We start from the raw sequence: 21,131 nt of genomic DNA, 5'->3' as shown, positions 1-21,131 counted from the left end.
AATCAAGTGAAGACATAAGTGCACACAAAAACTTGTACATGAATATTCATAACAGTATTATTCGTAATAGTCAAAAAATGAAAGCAACCCAGTATCCTTCAACTGATAATGTATAAGCGAAATGTGGTACACATTCATATAATGGAATATTATTCAACAGTAGAAAGGAATGAAGCACTGATACGTGCTACAACATGGATGAACCCTGAGAACATGTTAAATGAATGTTAAATGAAAGAAGTCAGTCATAGTAGACAATTCCATAGAGACAGAAAGTAGAATACTGGTTACTTAGAACTGGATCAGGGCTTGGCGAGGAAATAGAATGAGTGCTAGTGGGCATGGGGTTTCTTCTGAGAGACTGATGAAAATGTTCTAAGATTGATTATGGTGATGGTTGTACAAGTTTGCAAATATGCTTAAAACCATTGAATTATACACTTTAAATTGATGTGTATGAACTATATTTTAGTAAAGCTATTACTGAAAAAAACCTATAAACACATAAAGGGAAAAAACAGTAGGGGAGATAACAGAAGACAAAAGGTTACCAAAAAAATGTAAGCTGGAAAGCAGATAGATAAGTGGTTACTGGCTTAGCAGAGCAGAAAAAGCTGAAATCCAAGTGCCTAGATGAGGGACACCAGTGAGAGTCAAGCCTTTAGCTTTAGCTTTCTTAGTAACAGCTTCACAAGCTATAATTCACATAAACATGAAAAAAAAAACTCAGAAATGAAGGGACCATGAATTTTAGAAGGGAGGAGTGAGGCCTGAGAATGAAAACAGGGCATGGTTCGGAAACCATCCTTTTCTAATTCTGGACTAGATGATTTATTTTCTGAAGATTGAACCAGGTACAGCAGAGGGCTGGGGTACGTCAAAATAAACAGGGAATGAATGGAAGTCTGAATCCTGAGATACCCATTTCCTAACCCCTTCATATATCCCAAAATGCAGGCAGCCAGACTTATACTTCCCAGCAGAAGACTGGTAGATTTTTCTGAAACAGTCCCAGGAAAAAATAGCCTAAAAATTTACATTTGGGAGCCCCCAACTAAGTGTCCAGGTTCCAGGTATCTCGTACTGTCATAAATCTTAACCCACCACAATTTCAGCATTTTAATACCTGACTCTTAAGTATGATGGAGATCTCAGGAATGCTACTAACATTAAAGATGGAGGCCAAAACAAAAGAAAAAAAAAAAAAGATGATCAGAAAAATTAAAGATAGAACAAGGAGCTGAAAAGACTTTAAAAATCCTAATGTCCTGAAGGTGGTAAAAGCTGATACTCCATCCATAAAGCAAGAACTGCAGGCTATGAAAAACACGAAAGAACTTTTAGAAATTAAAAAGCTCTGAAGGATAATGTTAAGAAACATCTCAAAAAGTAAATAAAAAATAAATAGAAAATAAGAGGAATAAAATTTAATTGACAGATAAACCCACAAAGTCCATCATCCAAGTAACAGGAATTCCAGAAAGATAAAACAGAGGAAACAGGAGAAGAGGAGATTATCAAAGACATATTACAAGCAATTGCCAACACTGAAGATATGAAATTCTGGGTTGAAATAGTTTATCAAGGGTATAGCAAAGACTACCAAAAGCATATCATTGTATAAATCTTGAGAGTCAGAATGGCACTGGAGTTCTCAACCTTCTTCATTAGAAGACCTGAAGCAGTCTTAAAACTCATAAGGAAAATGGTATCCAAGCAAAGATTCTCTTTTTAGACTACTATAAATGAAATGGTAAGGTAGAATACAGACATTTTCAGGTGAAAAAAATTATCTATAGCCTAGCCTGTCTCAGGAAACTACTAGAGGATGTGCTCCTTAAATATGAGGACACAAGCTATGGAAAAGAAAGACTTGGGACCCAGAAAATGTGCTCTAACTGGAGATTTTCAGTAGTACCAAAGGAAGTCCAGGAACAACTATAGTCTAGTTTGGAGCAGGAGGATGGAGACTCTAGGCAAAATGTTTCCAGAAGAGAATGAAAATATTCCCTGATTAAGTTTTGATCAACTGAAAAAATAATGTTGAGAGGAATTTTATAGTTCTATTGGAAAAGAATTAGTTACAAGGTAACAAAAAAAAAATTGTTCCAGATGGAAATATGATCATTTTGTCCTAGATAGTTCAGTTATGAATAATATTCACCAAGTCATGTAAACTATTGATTTAAATAAAAACCGTAATACAACTTAAGTTGGGAGAATACAAGGAGGGGAAATACAGACAAGGAGGCATAAGAGTGCCAAATCCTTATCTTTCATAATAGACAACCAGTAGACAGTATCTAAAATTGGTAATGTTATTTAGAAACATGGACATAAACCAGAAGAAATAGCTTTAAAGGTTAAAGATGGTCATTTCTAGGGAGCAGGAATCAGAGAAAGGGTGGTGTAGGAGACTTCTTTTTAAAAAAATTATAAACCTTAAGGTAGTATATACATATAATTATTTTGATGAAATACCAAGACCAGGCACAGCCAAATAAATAATAAAAACTTTATTTTTAAATCTCCACTTAAAAAAAGACATTCAACTTAAGGCTTAGAAAATGAAGCCCCCCCAAAAAAATCCAAGGGAGAAAATAATAATGTAAGAGCTAAAAATATGTTCACATAGTAGTTTTCTGTTTTTTTTCTGATTTATTTATAGTCTGTATTTCTAATAATTGACCTTAGGGTGTCTGGTTGATTATCTTTTTAGGCTTTGAACACAGACAGTTTAAAAATATCAACTCGCCTGAGCTTGTTGGACCAAGAGTTGTCTGAAAAGAATGTGCAGCTCCAGAGCAGCACAGCTGAGGAGAAAATAAAGATCTCAGAACAAGTACAAGCCCTCCAGAGAGAAAAGGATCAGCTGCAGAGACAAAGAAACAGCGTGGATGAGAAACTTAAAAATGGTAGCGTGTTATCACCTGAAGTAAGTCAGTATGCTTTGGAACTGGAAGTACTGTATGATGGATCACTTGGATGATTTCCTTCACCTTTGTTACCGAAACATAAAAATGATAAACCTGATCAACTTTGTTTCCTTGAGACTTTGTCAGATGTACTGAATTTCCTTGGTACCTGTTTGGTGCCACGAGCCAGGCTTGACTAGAGACTGTGATGTCCTCTCATGGAGGTCCATGAATGTGGCCCCTTCCTAGCATTGCCAGGGATAGGGAGACTCACACGTGCCTTGAGTATGGCCTTTCTCAGCTGAGGTTTTCACAGAACACAAAAAATGATTTGAGGGACTCTTTTTCTCATTTCTTCTAAAGAGGGCACCTTTTCTTTATGCATCTTTCTTGTGTGATACTTGGTAATTCATCATCTATAACAAAGGCCTAGAGCATTAAGGGTTGTTTTAGAAAGTACGGGAGCATTGTTCCACACTAAGTTCTAGCCAAGTAGATATGCAAAATTCAACCCCCAATAGAAATACCTTTTAGGAGTTTTCATTTAAGGGAACATGTGGCTTCTCTTTTGGAGAAGGCAATGGCACCCCACTCCAGTACTCTTGCCTGGAGAATCCCAGGGACGGCGGAGCCTAGTGAGCTGCCATCTATGGGGTCGCACAGAGTTGGACACAACTGAAGTGACTTAGCAGCAGCAGCAGTGGCTTCTCTTCATCATTATTTTTTTAACTATGTAAAAGGTGTTGCATTTATTGGCTCCCAAATTGTCCCAGACTTTTTTTCAAAATTTTATTTCAGTTGGCAGTGGTAACCATAACTTATTATTTTATCAGACAAAGATGAACTTTTGAGCCTGGATTTTCTCTGCAAATATTTATGGTCAATGTCCAAAGTAAGGGAAAATTACTAACAAAAAGTAAGTGGCTGGGAATCACCTTGCTGTATCTTGTAGTGTTTTAGATTTGAGCAAGTATGAGAAGAAGTTGAAGGGGCTAGTTAAGAAGGAACAGGGGAGAGGATTTAATGACATTATTGTTCATTGAGTTGATGAAAGAAATTGAAGACAAACTTGACTGGAGGTTATGTGACATCATGAGCTTCTACTGCCCTATTTTATAATTTAATTTGGGTAGCTTTGCCAAGAACCACAGAATGAGGTTTTCCCCTCAAGGCTGTCAAAGTCAACCCCCAGCCCTGCAGATCTAAAGGTCTGAGAGGCTAAAATTCAGCAAAACATTTGAGCATTTAAGGAATTCTTGAGTGCCCAGGACAGTTCCTGGGCCCTATGGAAGAAACAAAAAAGTAGAAAACATTATGCTTCTGAGGAATTCTACTCCATCTGAGAAGAGACAGAAAGATGAGAAAACTCTAAATCTTGATGAATATAAAAATCAAGTTATAGATAATGTAATAAAGCTATTTTGTTGTTGTTTAGTTACTAAGTCATGCCCGAATCTTTTGCGACCCCACAGCCTGTGGCCCACCAGACTCTGTCCATGGAATTTCCCAGGCAAGAATACTGGAGTGGGTTGCCACTTCCTCTCCAGGGGGTCTTCCTCACCTAGGGATCAAACCCACGTCTCCTCATTGGCAGGCAGATTCTCTATCACTGAGCCACCAGGGAAACCTAATAAAGCTATACTTAATACATTATTTATCCAAAGCAATGCAGTGATCATTTGGTGGAAGATTGAATTAAGGCAGCATTGGTGAATCAGAATCTTGAGCTGGATTATGAAAAACATGGTATGTATTGATAGATATAAGAAAGAAGGTCATTTTAGATAGAACATTGTTAAATAAGGCATAGAGATAGGAATGAGCAAATTATGTTTGCAGAGTGGTAGAGTGTCCATTTTTAATTTTTATTTATTTTTTAATACAATTTTTAAAGGTTATACTCCATTTACAGTTACTACAAAATATTGGCTATATTCCCTGTGTAGTATAATATGTCCTTATAGCCTGTCTTACTCCCAGTTGATTGTACCTCCCACTCCCCAGCCCCTATTATGTGCCCTGCCACTGGTAACCATTATCTTGTTCTCGGTATCTGTGAGTCTGCTTCTTTTTTTGTTGTTGTATTCACTAGTTTGTTGTAAGTTTTAGATTCTACATGTAAGTGATACAGCATCTGTCTTTCTCTGTCTGACTCACTTACTATAATGCCCTCCAGGTCCATCCTTGTTGCTGCTGCAAATGGCAAAATTTTGTTCTTTTTTATGACCAAGTCGTATTCCGGCACCCCACTCCAGTACTCTTGCCTGGAAAATCCCATGGACGGAGGAGCCTGGTGGGCTGCAGTCCATGGGGTCGCAAAGAGTCAGACACGACTGAGCGACTTCACTTTCACTTTTCACTTTCCTGCATTGGAGAGGGAAATGACAACCCACTCCAGTGTTCTTGCCTGGAGAATCCCAGGGATGGGGGAGCCTGGCAGGCTGCCGTCTGTGGGGTTGCACAGTCGGACACAACTGAAGCGACTTAGCAGCAGCAGCAGTATTTCTTTGTGTATATATACCACATCTTTATCCATTCATCTGTTGATGGGCACTTAGGTAGCTTCCATACCTTGGCAATTGTAAATAAAGCTGCTATGAACATTGAGGTGCATGTATCTTTTCAAATTAGTTTTTCTTCCCAGATATGTACCCAGGAGTAGAATTGCTAGGTCATATAGTAGTTCTTTTTTAGTGTTTTGAGAAACCTCCACACTGTTTTCCACAGTGGCTGCAACCAATTTATATTCCCACCAACCGTGTATAAGAATTCACTTTTCTCCATATTCTCACCAACATTTGTTATTTGATGATAGCCCTTATGACAGGTGTGTATCACACTGTGGTTTTTTATTTGCGTTTCCCTGATGATTAGCAATGTTGAGCATCTATCTTCTCATATACCTGTTGGCCATATGGATTCTAGAGGGTCAGTTCTTCAAGAAACATTTGAGTTTCTATTTTATGAGGAATTCTGTAACTAAAAATGCTGTAATGTTTAATGGTGAAAATACAGCACAATTCATGATACTTATTTGGCAGCCACCATGGATTGGTTTAAGGGAAGAGTAGAAGAATGATAATGTCCATTAGACCCAAATAGCATAGTAAGATCTTAGAATATGACAAAGTCTAAGTTATACTATTTCATTTAAAATGAGTGATTTCTATTGTATTATATCTAGGAAGAACATGTTCTTTTCCAACTTGAAGAAGGGATTGAAGCTTTGGAAGCCGCAATTGAATACAAGAACGAAAGTATCCAGAGTCGCCAAAACTTGCTCAGAGCTTCATTTCAAAACCTCTCTCATAGTGAAGCAAATGTCTTAGAAAAACTAATTTGCCTGAGTCCTGTTGAGATTAGAGCTGTTCTTTTCAGATATTTCAATAAGGTTTGTTTTTCAGGGACAGAGGGTTTTCTTATAAGTAGGGATCAAGATGGGTATACAGCTCACATATATGAAGACTTTACAGTACTGAATGTTGTCATCTGAAATCTTTGTGCTTATCCAAGTATTGTAGGCCTAAATTCTAGTGAGGTTCTTAAAATTGAAGGGTTTCTTGAAAGGAGGACGCTTTTTGAAATAGTTTTAAAATCCAAAGAATTTAATCCAAGTATTCTTCAGGCACTATTAGTTGGATGTTTTCTAAATTTGGTTGTTCCTACTTAGCATTCATGAAAAAGCAAGGGACCCTCCAGGTTTGAGTTCCCTTTCCTTCATTGCTGGGTAGGGGTACCTGTACTTTCTCATCATACTCTATGAACTGAAATAGAGATGAAATGGTACATCAGTGACAAAGATAGTGATCGATTTTGGCATTAACCTGGGTGTGCTTAATATAAATTAAGATATTTTATACAGATTTGACAGTTCACTGATAGAGATGTTTCATAACACTGAAAATTATATCCATCTTTTCTCCAATGTCTTCTCTTAAGATATATATTATGAAATGTTAAGCAAGTAGATTACTTTTGCTCTCTGAAAAATATATTCAGTTTAAGATAATAGACAATTAATGAAAAATAAAACACTGAAGTTTTAAAATAAAGTTCTAATTCTGTGAGACAAGTGAAATAAAGATGAACAAATTAAGAGAAGTGTTATACACAGCCCTCCTCTTGGATAATGACTATCAGAAGTACACTTCTGTCATTGATGTGAGTGCATCCCATCACTGGGTGTTTGGAGGGCAGAAGTGATGGTGCATATTGTCTGAGGCTTTGATACAGATAACTCTTTTGTGGTGGTCTTAGTGCAAGGGCCAAGGTCAGTGGATTTTTCTGATCTTAAGAACCCTTTATAGAGATTAGTATTTTTCTGGAGAGAAGGTCTTTATGTTATTAACAATTACTGTGACACAGATATTGTCTGAAGTGTTTTTATATCAGTGCAAAGAGGAACCCACTGAACTAAAAGTAAAGTCTCAGGCCAAACTCTATTTATAGCTGAAAAAATTCTGTCACTTATTTATAACATTCACTTTGGAGTTAAAAATGAGAATTATCTAGATGTTACAAGAGTCTTTAGAATTCTTGATATTTTTTTAGACCGGGAAAATAGTTATAGGATTACAAATGTAAACTACAAAGATTATGTCTAAGAAATGATGGTGGGGTGATGGTTAGACCAACATTATATTTAAAATGAAGTTGTTACCAATTCAGAATCCCAACAAATTAAAAAAGTTTATTTTGTGGGTTTGTTACAAAGCATTTGCCTAGTTATACCATGGTGATTAAGGGCGTTCATCTTTATGAAGTCTAAGGAGAAGTAAATTAATCTATTATATTAGGCTGTCTAAGACAGTTAAAAGGTCAAAAAATGTCTTTGCTAGGTGGTTAATTTGCGAGAAGTTGAACGGAAACTAAAGTTACAGAATGAAGAAATTAAAATGAAAGTTCTGGAACGGGATAACATGGTTCGTGAGTTAGAATCTGCACTGGAACATCTGAAATTTCAGTGTGACCGGAGACTGATCCTCCAGCAAAAGGAACATGAGCAAAAAATGCAACTGCTGTTACATCATTTCAAAGGTAACTGCCCCTTCTCATCAGCTGTGTAAAGATGATGTAGAGGATGGGGATCAGGAGAGGAATTGGGTCAGTTAAAGCCTAACATGCATAAATAATTACTACTAACACGTGTTTTGTGCTTTGTGTGTTTGGGTCCACATGCTGGGATAGCCCTATGGACGTAAGGCACTTCATGCCTGAAATGCCATCTCGTCTGCCTGTCCCCAGCAACACACAGAGAACTGCTGCAATCCTGTTAGTTATTTGTCTAGTTACTGTGTAGGAATGTGGGATGACATCTGGCTTGGTGATATATAGCTGAAAAGGTCCCCATTTCTAGGATATAGAACCTTGATATTTAAGTCACTTTACCTTTATAAAATTAAAGTGATAGGTTCTGTAAGATGTCTGGTTATAGTTCTCCTTTTAGTTATATCATTAAAGATTATAGCTTAGGTCAAAATTAGTCTACCATCGATGGGCACATACTGTTCCTTAGCACACAGTAGTTTAGTTCAACTGTCAACTGTGGTGTGGAAAGACTTGTCATAGCAGTTGGTCTTCACAATACCTGGGCTTATGACTGGTACACAAACAGTTCCTATGGCAACAGAACCACTGCCTGGTGATACTTCAATGCCTGGAATACTTCAGTTCAGGCAGCTTAGCTGTTGAGTCTTCATTCTCATGAATCTAGAGCTGGAAATGTGGTAAAAGGGATCTGGAAGAAGCAACCCAAGTAAGCAGAAAATTGGAAAATCTATGCATTGGAGTGTTGAGGCAGTCTGCCTGTAAGTTAAATTTTATAACCAATTAATTAGCAACTAGTTGCCTGATGACAGGACTTCCTTGACTGGATTCCACAAGTTATTTCATTCAAACACGTGCTCTTTACATCGTGTTATTCTGTCTTACATCTCTAAAAGTGATATTTTAATAGAATTTTTAATATGTTTTTTCAAGTGATTGGCATTTTACAAAAAAGCTCATGCTTTAGCCAAATGAGAACATTTTAAAAATCATTCATTACTATAGCTGGGACACGTTTTTCATAACTAAGTTGTAACTGAAAATATTTATGTAGGAAACATTCTGTGCAAAATTCTTAAAGAGATGGGAATACTAGGCCACCTTACCTGTCTCCTGAGAAACCAATATGCAGGTCAAGAAGCAACAGTTAGAAGTGGACATGGAACAACAGACTGGTTCAAACTGAGAATGGAGTAAGTCAGGGGTGTATATTGTCACCCTGCTTATTTAACTTATATGCAGAGTACATCATGCAAAATGCTGGGTTGGATGAAGCACAAGCTGGAATCAAGATTGCTGGGAGGAATATCAACAGCTTCAGGTATGCAGATGATACCACTCTAATGGCAGAAAGTGAAGAGGAACTAAAGAGCCTCTTGGTGAGGATGAAAGAGGAGAGTGAAAAAGCTGGCTTAAAATGCAACATTCTAAAAACTAAGATCATGGCATCTGGTCCATCACTTCATGGCAAATAGGTGGGAAAACAATGGAAACAGTGACAGACTTTATTTTCTTGGGCTGCAAAATCACTGTGGATGGTGACTGCAGCCATGAAATTAAAAGACGCTTGCTCCTTGGAAGATAAGCTATGACAAACCTAAGCAGCTTATTGAAAAGCGGAGATAATTGCTTTGCTGACGAAGGGGTGGGTCCGTATAGTCAAAGCTATGATTCTTCCAGTAGTCACAAATGGATGTGTGAGTTGGACCATAAAGAAGGCTGAGTGCCAAAGAACTGATGCTTTTGAATTGTGGTGCTGGCAAAGACTCTCAAGAGTCCCTTGGACAGCAAGGAGATCAATCCTAAAGGAAATCAACCCTGAATATTAATTGTAAGAAATGATACTGAAGCTGAAGCTCCAGTACTTTGGCCACCTGATGCAGAGCTGACTCATTGGAAAAGACCCTGACACTGGAAAGATTGAAGGCAAAAAAAGAAGGGGGTGACAGAGAATGAGATGGTTTGATGGCATCACTGATTTAACAGACATGACTTTGAGCAAACTCTAGGAGACAGTAAAGGACAGGAAGCCCGCATGCTACAGTTTATAGTGTCGCAAAGAGTCGGACACAACTGAGCAACTGAGCTCAGGACCATTTTCTAGATTTACCAGTAGGAGAGGGTAGGTCTGAAGATCAATAAACTGAATTTTACTTGTTGTAGAACATAACTCAAAGGGAACTGTTGTAAACATTACTAAATATTAATTAGAAGTTTTAAGTTATATTGTGGCATAAACTAGAGGTTTACTTATGGCTTTTTCCCCACTTCTCTTTTTCTGGTGGTTTTTCCTTTGTAATTTAATCTTTCAGCCTCTTCTGACAGGTTTCTGGTTTTTCTGGTTGTATATTTCTTTTTTATTTTTCAATTTCCTTGGCCATGCCACAAGGCATGTAGGATCTTAGTTCCCTGACAAGGAATGGAACCCACGCCCAGTCTTTTTTTCCTTAAAGCATTGCATTTATTTAAAAAATTAATCTATTTATTTATTTTTGGTTGCACTGAGTTTTTGTTGCTGCACGGGCTTTCTCTAGTTGCGAAGATTAGGGGCTACTCTTCATTGCGACGTGGCAGGCTTCTCATCACGAGGGCTCCTGCTGTTGTGGAGCAGAGGCTGTAGGTGCAGGAGCTGCAGTAGTCGCAGCACACCAGCTCAGCAGTGGCAGCTGATAGGCTCCAGAGCACGTGCTCAGAAGTTGTGGTGCATGGTGTTAGTTGCTCCTCAGCATGTGGAATCTTCCTGGACCAAAGATTGAACCCTCGTCCCCTGCATTGGCAGGTGGATTCCTGTCTACTGTGCTACCAGGGAAGTTCCCTGGTCATATATTTCTTGGGCCTATAAACCTTAGGCTTATGACTTTTATATATCCACAGTTCCTGATACAAACGTTTAAGACACTGATGCAGCTGGACAGGGTTCCAAATGTAGACCTTACTTCTGATGTTCTGAGGATAAATTTAGTTAGTAACCACTCAAAAAGTGCTTATGAATCATGAAAAATACGTAGTTTTAGGGGTTAGGATGGGGAAGGGCTCATCCTACTTTGAAAACATTTTACAGGCAGAAGAATCCATATTGTAGCTGAAAACAAATCCATTCAAGGAACAGACACCTGTAACATACTTCTCATCCTTTAAATAGAGTCTGGGAGCGCTGTTAGGATTTTCAGTCATTTATTTTAAACTGATTTTAAATGTAAATTTCTGTTTTATAGAGCGAGATGGGGAAGGCATTGTGGAAACTTTAAAAAATTATGAAGATAAAATCCATCAGCTGGAAAGAGATCTATATTTCTATAAGAAAACCAGCAGAGATCTGAAGAAGAAACTCAAGGAACTGGTAGGGGAAGCAATTCGGCGGCAACTACTACCATCAGAAAGTAAGAGATTTAGCATTACCTGTTGCGCCAACACCATAGCACGGTTTGCCGTGGAGCCTCTCCCAACTGATTGGATTATTTAGAATTCTGTCTCTGTAACAAAAATAGTTGTCTAGTCTATGTGTAAGACAGAACCACTGGATAAAAGAATAAAAAAACAAATGTATATGTATGTAGGAAATGATCATTTACTGGATTGTCTACCATGTACCAGGGGTTCCTATATTTTCTGCTGCTGCTGCTGCTAAGTCGCTTCAGTCGTGCCGACTCTGTGCGACCCCATAGACAGCAGCCCACCAGGCTCCCCCGTCCCTGGGATTCTCCAGGCAAGAACACTGAAGTGGGTTGCCATTTCCTTTTCCAGTGCATGAAAGTGAAAAGTGAAAGTGAAGTCGCTCAGTCGTGTCCGACTCTTAGCAACCCCATGGACTGCCGCCTACCAGGCTCCTCCATCCATGGGATTTTCCAGGCAAGAATACTGGAGTGGGGTGCCATTGCCTTCTCTGACTCATTAAAATTCTTAAAATAACCCTAAATATAGGATAGCTGTTTTTTTCCTGTTTTATAGGAAATGAAGCCTTCTGATTATCATAAAAAAGTAAAATAAATAGAGAATAACAAAAGTAAAGGTAAAATAATATCCTATGTATTTCTAAGATCACTCACGTTTTTCATATTGTGACCTCTGGAAATTCAAAAATATAATAAAACCATTGTTGAGACCAGGATGTTTTCTTGCATAATTATATGTAGATATGTAGAAACACCACCTTCCTCAATGAAATGATAAAACATGACAAAGAACTTTGCAAAAGCAAAAACTGCCATGAAGGTGATATATCTATGATTAAAACATATTGTCTTTAAGCCCACCAGTAGAGAGCAACCCATATCTCTAAAATAATATATTCTCTTTTTATGAAAGAATTAGCCTTCCTTTAGAGAAAGTATTCTTCTAATAAGTTAAGTACGGTTTTGAAAGTTGACTTTACAGTCTTTTTTAGGAACACAGCTATTTTGTACCTGTAAACTTGGGTTGTTAAAAAAATTCGTTCAGGTTTTTCTGTACCAGCTTATGAAAAAACCCGAACAAACTTTTTGCCCAACCCAGTACTTAAAGATGATTACAAGAGGTAAAGAGTACACCTGAAACTAATATAATGTTACATATCAATTATATTTCAACTTAAAAAGATAATTATAAAAACTGAAACCATAAAAAATAGAGTCCAGTAGAGAATGATACATGTGTACAATGAAAAGATGTGTGCTGAATATATAATGTAAGCAGAATTAACAGTGTTAAATCTTAAAACTCAGTAATATTTTATTTTTCTGTTGCTGTTATTTTATTTTTTAAATTAATTTATTTATTTTAATTGGAGGCTAGTTACTTTATAATATTGTGGTGGTTTTTGCCATACATTGACATGAATCAGCCATGGGTGTACATGTATTCCCCATCCTGAACCCACCTCCCACCTCCCTCCCCATCCCATCCGTCAGGGTCAATCCAGTGCACCAGCCCAGAGCACACTGTCTCATGCATTGAATCTGGACTGGAGATGTATTTCACATATGATAATATACATGGTTTCAGTGCTGTTCTCTCAGTTCATCTCACCCTCGCCTTCTCCCACAGAGTCTAAAAGTCTGTTCTTTACATCTGTGTCTCTTATGCTGTCTCACATATAGGGTCATCATTACCATCTTTCTAAATTCCATATACATGCATTAATATAATGTATTAGTGTTTTTCTTTCTGACTTACTTCACTCTGTATAATAGGCTCCAGTTTCATCCACCTCATTAGGACTGATTCAAATGCATTCTTTTTAATAGCTGAGTAATACTCCATTGTGTATATGTACCACAGCTTTCTTATTCATTCATCTACTGATAGACATCTAGGTTGCTTCCATGTCCTGGCTATTGTAAACAGTGCTGCAATGAACATTGGGGTACATGTGTCTCAAATTTCAATTCTGGTTTCCTCAGTGTGTATGCCCAGCTGTGGGATTGCTGGGTCATAAGGCAGTTCTATTTCCAGTTTTTTAAGGAATCTCCACCCCGTTCTCCATAGTGGCTGCACTAGTTTGCATTCCCACCAACAGTGTAAGAGGGTTCCCTTTTCTCCACACCCTCTCCAGCATTTATTGTTTGTAGACTTTTTGATAGTGGCCATTCTGACCAGCGTGAGATGGTACCTGATTGTGGTTAAAACTCAGTAATATTTTAGAAGAGTAGTTCTAATGCTACATTATATTTATTGTAGGTATCATTTATAGGCATTTATATCATTTATAGGCATTTTCCCAAACAGTTCTATTTAGTCCTAAACTCAGTAAGCCGGTATATGCTAACCCCATTTTTAGATGTGGAAATTAAAGCTTAGCGTGGCCCAGTGACTCCAAAATAGACCAGTAAATGGAACATGGTCGGAGGTCCCTAGTCTTCTAACTCCTGGTTCTGTGTTCTAGTAAAAAGCCATTTTAGGATAGAGATGTAATACAAACATAACCAATTCTGCCAAAGAGACCAACCTTTCTGATTTCAGGGTAGTAATACAGAGGTATTTACTCATATAACTAAAACATTTACTTGAAATTCTGCCTGTGACATATAGCTGAACCTTTTACTTGAAATGCTATCTGCAAAAAATTAAAGTGTAAACAGATATTAAGTAGGGAACAAAGCAATTAGCGTAACCCCATATGGCACCCCACTCCAGTACTCTTGCCTGGAAAATCCCATGGACAGAGGAGCCTGGTAGGCTGCAGTCCATGGGGTCGCTAAGAGTCGGACACGACTGAGCGACTTCACTTTCACTTTTCTCTTTTCATGCACTGGAGAAGGAAATGGCAACCCACTCCAGTATTTCTGCATGGAGAATCCCAGGGACGACGGAGCCTGGTGGGCTGCCGTCTGTGGGGTTGCACAGAGTCGGACACAATTATACTTTCAAATTTTGGATATCTAAAATTAGCTGTTTACTGTTTAAATGGCCCATTTTTATACTCCTGAGTCCACTAAACATCTCTTAAAATGACAGTGTGGTATATGGTGGTAAACAGGCTTAAAAAACCTAGATCTTCATCATGCTCTTTAATGAAACAAACACAAAAAGGTGAAAAAAAAAGTTAAATAATCTTGGAGATGTATAAAGTGAGGATAACTCATATCTTACCAACTTACCTGGGAAGTCTAGTCTTTTTTTTTTGACCTTGTAACTTGCAGGATCCTAGTTCCCTGACCAGGAATCAAACCCAGGCCCCTGGCATTGGAAACTCAAAGTCCTAACCACTGGACTACCAGGGAATTCCTGGAGGTAGACGTCTTAATGATGTTGAAGACGTTATCTCAGCTAATTTGCTATTTCCCCTAGAACTATCTTAAATATCTTTATTTTTTAGCTATAAAAAATAATATATAGTCATTATAGAAAACTTTGAAAATATAGGAAAAAAATCAGAAAAAATCACCCACAATCCTACCCAAAACTATTAATATTTCAGCATAATTCTTTTCAGTTATCTCCTTATGCTTTAAGAAAATTCATTTGAATTCATATTGGTGAAATAGCTTGTACTATATCCTATTTCAAAATGCTGCTCTAATATAATGGAACCCTTCTCCACATTCCAACATGCCAGAGGCTGTTCACCTTGGAGACCTGCTGCAGATACGGGTATGGCCTGGCATGAGATGTTTTAAATGAGACCGTTTGAATTATAAAATATAGCTGTTTAAATATTATCAAATTTTGAATTCCCTAACATCACTTCATGGGAAATAGATGGGGAAACAGTGGAAACAGTGTCAGACTTTATCTTTTGGGGCTCCAAAATCACTGCAGATGGTGATTGCAGCCATGAAATTAAAAGACGCTTACTCCTTGGAAGAAAAGTTATGACCAACCTAGATAGCATATTCAAAAGCAGAGACATTACTTTGCCCACAAAGGTCCGTCTAGTCAAGGCTATGGTTTTTCCAGTGGTCATGTATGGATGTGAGAGTTGGACTGTGAAGAAAGCTGAGCGCCAAAGAATTGATGCTTTTGGTGTTGGAGAAGACTCTCTAGAGTCCCTTGGACTGCAAGATCCAACCAGTCCATTCTAAAGGAGATCAGTCCTGGGTGTTCTTTGGAAGGAATGATGCTAAAGCTGAAACTCCAGTACTTTGGCCACTTCATGTGAAGAGTTGACTCACTGGAAAAAACTCTGATGCTGGGAGGGATTGGGGGCAGGAGTAAAAGGGGATGACAGAGGATGAGATGGCTGGATGGCATCACTGACTCGATGGAGGTGAGTTTGAGTGAACTCTGGGAGATGGTGATGGACAGGGAGGCCTGGCATGCTGCGATTCATGGGGTCGCAAAGAGTTGGACATGACTGAGCAACTGAACTGAACTGAACTGAAGCTATAGAGAGTTTTTTTTTTTAAGCTCTTTTTTAAAATAAAAATTTATTTTAATTGGAGGCTAATTACTTTACAGTATTGTATTGGTTTTGCCATACATTGACATGAATCCGCCATGGGTGTACATGTGTTCACCATCCTGAACCACCCCCCCCACCTCCCTCCCATCCCATCCCTCTGGGTCATCCCAGTGCTCCAGCCCCGAGTATCCTGTATTATGCGTCAAACCTGGACTGGCGATTCATTTCACATATGATAATATACATGTTTCAATGCCATTCTCCCAAATCATCCCACCCTTGCCCTCTCCCACAGAGTCCAAAAGACTGTTCTATACATCTGTGTCTCTTTTGCTATCTCACATACAGGGTTATCATTACCATCTTTCTAAATTCCATATATATGCTTTATTATACTATTTTGGTGTTTTTCTTTCTGACTTACTTCACTCTGTATAATAGGCTCCAGTTTTATCCACCTCATTAGAACTGATCTAAATGTATTCTTTTTAATGGCTGAGTAATACTCCATTGTGTATTTGTACCACAGCTTTTTTATCCATTCGTCTGCTGATGGACATCTAGGTTGCTTCCATGTCCTGGCTATTATAAACAGTGCTGTGATTAACATTGGGGGACACGTGTCTCTTTCAGTTCTGGTTTCCTTGGTGTGTATGCCCAGCTGTGGGATTGCTGGGTCATAGGGCAGTTCTATTTCCAGTTTTTTAAGGAATCTCCACACTGTTCTCCATAGTGGCTGCACTAGTTTGCATTCCCACCAACAGTGTAAGAGGGTTCCCTTTTCTCCACACCTTCTCCAGCATCTATTGCTTGTAGACTTTTGGATAGCAGCCATTCTGACTGGAGTGAAATATGGTACCTTATTGTGGTTTTGATTTGCATTTCTCTGATAATGAGTGATGTTGAGCATCTTTTCATATGTTTGTTATCCATCTGTATATCTTCTTTGGAGAAATGTCTGTTTAGTTCTTTGGCCCATTTTTTGATTGGGTCTTTTTTTTTTTTCTGGAATTGAGCTGCAGGAGTTGCTTGTATATTTTTGAGATTAGTTGTCAGTTGCTTCATTTGCTATTATTTTCTCCCATTCTGAAGGCTGTCTTTTCACCTTGCTTATAGTTTCCTTTGTTGTGCAGAAGCTTTTAAGGTTAATTAGGTCCCATTTGTTTATTTTTGCTTTTATTTCCAGTATTTTGGGAGGTGGGTCATAGAGGATCCTACTGTGATTTATGTCAGAGAGTGTTTTGCCTATGTTCTCCTCTAGGAGTTTTATAGTTTCTGGTCTTAAATTTAGATCTGTAATCCATTTTGAGTTTATTTTTGTGTATGGTGTTAGAAAGTGTTCTAGTTTCATTCTTTTACAACTGGTTGACCAGTTTTCCCAGCACCACTTGTATATTCTTGCCTCCTTTGTCAAAGATAGGTGTCCATAGGTGCGTGGGTTTATCTCTGGGCTTTCTATTTTGTTCCATTGATCTATTGTGCCAGTACCATACTGTCTTGATGACTGTGGCTTTGTAGTAGAGCCTGAAGTCAGGCAGGTTGATTCCTCCAGTTCCATTCTTCTGTCTCAAGATGTTTTGGCTATTCGAGGTTTTTTGTATTTCCATACAAATTGTGAAATTATTTGTTCTAGCTCTGTGAAAAATACCGTTGGTAGCTTGATAGGGATTGCATTGAATCTATAGGTTGCTTTGGGTAGTATACTCATTTTCACTATATTGATTCTTCCAATCCATAAACATGGTATATTTCTCCATCTATTAGTGTCCTCTTTGATTTCTTTCACCAGTGTTTTATAATTTTCTACATATAGGTCTTTTGTTTCTTTAGGTAGATATATTCCTAAGTATTTTATTCTTTTCATTGCAATGGTGAATGGAATTGTTTCCTTAATTTCTCTTTCTATTTTCTCATTATTAGTGTATAGGAATGCAAGGAATTTCTGTGTGTTGATTTTCTATCCTGCAACTTTACTATATTCATTGATTAGCTCTAGTAATTTTCTGATGGAGTCTTTAGCGTTTTCTATGTAGAGGATCATGTCATCTGCAAACAGTGAGTTTTCTTCTTTTCCAATTTGGATTCCTTTTATTTCTTTTTCTGCTCTTTTTGCTGTGGCCAAAACTTCCAAAACTATGTTGACTAGTAGTGGTGAGAGTGGGCACCCTTGTCTTGTTCCTGAGTTTAGGGGAAATGCTTTCAACTTTTCACCATTGAGGATAATGTTTGCTGTGGGTTTGTCATGTATGGCTTTTATTATGTTGAGGTATGTTCCTTCTATGTCTGCTTTCTGGAGGGTTTTTATCATAAATGGATGTTGAATTTTGTCAAAGGCTTTCTCTGCATCTATTGAGATAATCATATGGCTTTTATTTTTCAATTTGTTAATGTGGTGTATTACATTGATTGATTTGTGGATATTGAAGAATCCTTGCATCCCTGGGATAAAGCCCACTTGGTCATGATATATGATCTTTTTAATGTGTTGTTGGATTCTGATTGCTAGAATTTTGTTAAGGATTTTTGCATCTATGTTCATCAGTGATATTGGCCATCAGTGATATTTAGTTTTTTTGTGTGTGGCATCTTTGTCAGGTTTTGGTATCACAGAAGAAATCAAAATATGCATAGAAATGAATGAAAATGAAAACACAACCCAAAACCTGTGGGACACTGTAAAAGCAGTGCTAAGGGGAAGGTTCATAGCAATACAGACATACCTCAAGAAACAAGAAAAAAGTCAAATAACCTAACTCTACACCTAAAGCAAGTAGAAAATGAAGAAATGAAGAACCCCAGGGTTAGTAGAAGGAAAGAAATCTTAAAAATTAGGGCAGAAATAAATGCAAAAGAAACAAAAGAGATCATAGCAAAAATCAACAAAGCCAAAAGCTGGTTCTTTGAGAGGATAAATGAAATTGACAAACCATTAAGCAGACTCATCAAGAAACAAAGGGAGAAAAATCAAATCAATAAAATTAGAAATGAAAATGGAGAGATCACAACAGACAACACAGAAATACAAAGGATCATAAGAGACTACTGTCAGCAATTATATGCCAATAAAATGGACAACTTGGAAAAAATGGACAAATTCTTAGAATAAGTACAACTTTCCAAAACTGAACCAGGAAGAAATAGAAAATCTTAACAGACCCATCACAAGCACGGAAATTGGAACTGTAATCAGAAATCTTCCAGCAAACAAAAGCCCAGGACCAGATGGCTTCACAGCTGAATTCTACCAAAAATTTAGAGAAGAGCTAACACCTATCCTACTCAAACTCTTCCAGAAAATTGCAGAGGAAGGTAAAATTCCAAACATTCTATGAGGCCACCATCACCCTAATACTAAAACCTGACAGAGATGCCACAAAAAAAGAGAGTTATATATATATAACTCTCTCTCTATATATATAAACTATATGAATGAAGTATTACCTGCTTAATAATCAGTATCTTAGTTAACACATAACTGTTTTACTATTCAGTTGATTGGGTTTCAGTAGTCATCTTTTCATTGCCTGCCTGCCAGACTTTATATGCTTTGAATATTTTTAGTATTTCCAAGTAGCAAAGAATTACTCTTTTGACTAAAATATCTTGGTTACTTCTTCATCATGCTTCTGGCTCAGTGCATCTGTTTTCTAACATTTTGTGAGGATAAAATCAGTTAATATGGACATGCAATCTATGTACTTGTTTAACTATTTAAAATTATCCTTGTATCAGTTAATTAATTTAAATGTCACCCATTAATTAAAAATCTAATAGGCTTAGCTATGAGTGATGGAGAACCTAAAGCTGAATGGAACTCAGGTCCTTGTCAGAGAGCTGATAGTCTTATGGTGTGTTCAGTTGTAAACTAGAGCAGAGCCAGTAAATGATTGACCAGAGGTTAAAGTCTAAGGACCATAGTCTTCCTCAGTGGGCCTAAGGTGGGCTTCATGGAAGAGATGGCCACCCTGGTGCAATTGATATTGACAGAGTATCGTCATATCAATTTAAGTCACTTATAAAACTGTATGTGTTAGGATATTAGAGTCAGAAGATCTGGTTGGTATTCTAATTTCTTTTACTGCCTGTGTAATTATGGATGAGTTAAATCTTTTGTTTAGTCTGTTCCATTAGTGGTCAAATTCTGGAAGAGGGAAACTGTATTGTGAGGAATCTAAGTGGGCTTGGGAGTGAACATTTCCAATGAACCCATCTCTGCCCTTTCTCTTACAATCTTTAAAAACTAAGATGCCAGGCTTCCTCTGCCAAATACTATGACCTGAGCATCAGGATTTCTTTTTTCATTGAAATATAGTTGATTTACAATATTGTGTTAGTTTCAGGTGTACAGTAAAGTGATCCAGATACACACACACACACACACACACACACACACTTCCCTGATAGCTCAGTTGGTAAAGAATCCATCTGCAATGCAGGAGACCCCAGTTCGATTCCTGGGTCGGGACAATCTGCTGGAGAAAGGGATAGGCTACCCACTCCAGTATTCTGGCCTGGAGAATTCCATGGACTGTATAGTCCATGGGGTCGCAAAGAGTCAGACACAATTGAGTGACTTTCACCTATCACTTATATACACACACACACACTCTTTTTCAGATTCCTTCCCGTTATAGGTTATTAGGCATCAGGACTTTTAAAAGTTTCCAGGTGACACTAATGTGCAGCAAATTTTGGAAGCCACTGTGATCAACTTTGTACCTACTAATTCCATTTGAGGATCTATGTCATTAGACAGTTCGGGTTTTTTGTTTTTGAGAACTTTAAAAACTAGAAAATCAATCCTTTTTTTTTCAATTGAGGTAGAGTTGATGTATGATGTTAGTTTCAGGTGTACAACAGAGTTATTCACAATTCTTAAAGGTTATATAGAAAATCAACTATATTTTAAACCTAAAATCAATTATATTTAAAACCTATATACAAACTAAAATGGCTGCAGGAGCCAGGAAGCCAGAGTGAGCAGTGGGGCTACAACAGCCATCCACACTGGCAGGGGCAGCTCTGCTCCGGCTGCTGTTGCTAGGCAGAAATTGTCAGTTTCTCTCCTTTTTCTATAAAATCCGGAAATCTGTATTTTTATGTGAAACTTTCCACTTTTTAAATTTTCCATCACATATTATTTTATAGGCTAAGTAAAACAATTCTGTGGGCCAGATTTGGCTTTGGAGCTGCCAGTGTGCACCTTCTGTTTTTAAACTTGATATACACAGGACCAGAAGTGTACTAATTGCACCATCAACATATGTTACAGTTGGCATTTTTCTTTGCGTTAGGTCTAGTACCTATATGGACTTCCTTTAAGTTTTGTCTTTGATATTAGATGATTCTGT

General features: G+C 37.7%; 1 protein-coding gene across 33 annotated transcripts in view; it reads left to right on the top strand.

Annotated features, from left to right (window-relative positions):
* KIF27 (kinesin family member 27) overlaps positions 1-21,131 on the top strand; it is a 92,730-nt gene that overhangs the window by 70,212 nt on the left and 1,387 nt on the right. For 28 of the 33 annotated variants that reach the window (XR_015170148.1, XR_015170141.1, XR_015170144.1 and 25 more), the window contains 4 exons: positions 2,720-2,935; positions 6,100-6,306; positions 7,754-7,952; positions 11,177-11,341. Coding sequence is in view for 21 of the 33 variants with exons in the window: in XM_086416810.1 (XP_086272936.1) it covers positions 2,720-2,935; positions 6,100-6,306; positions 7,754-7,952; positions 11,177-11,341 (787 nt within the window). In the remaining 12 variants the exon portion in view is untranslated. Of the gene's footprint in view, positions 1-2,719; positions 3,034-6,099; positions 6,307-7,753; positions 7,953-11,176; positions 11,514-21,131 lie in introns of those variants that run through there. The other 5 variants (XR_015170147.1, XM_086416809.1, XR_015170140.1 and 2 more) reach the window with 4 other exon arrangements.

This window comes from Bos grunniens, chromosome 8 (genome assembly GCF_055505025.1).
Source record: "Bos grunniens cultivar Pamir isolate PY7600 chromosome 8, Bosgru_T2T1.0, whole genome shotgun sequence".
Classification (NCBI taxonomy): Eukaryota; Metazoa; Chordata; class Mammalia; order Artiodactyla; family Bovidae; genus Bos; species Bos grunniens.
Note: the sequence above shows the minus strand (reverse complement) of the source record. Positions and strands in the feature narration are given on the sequence as shown.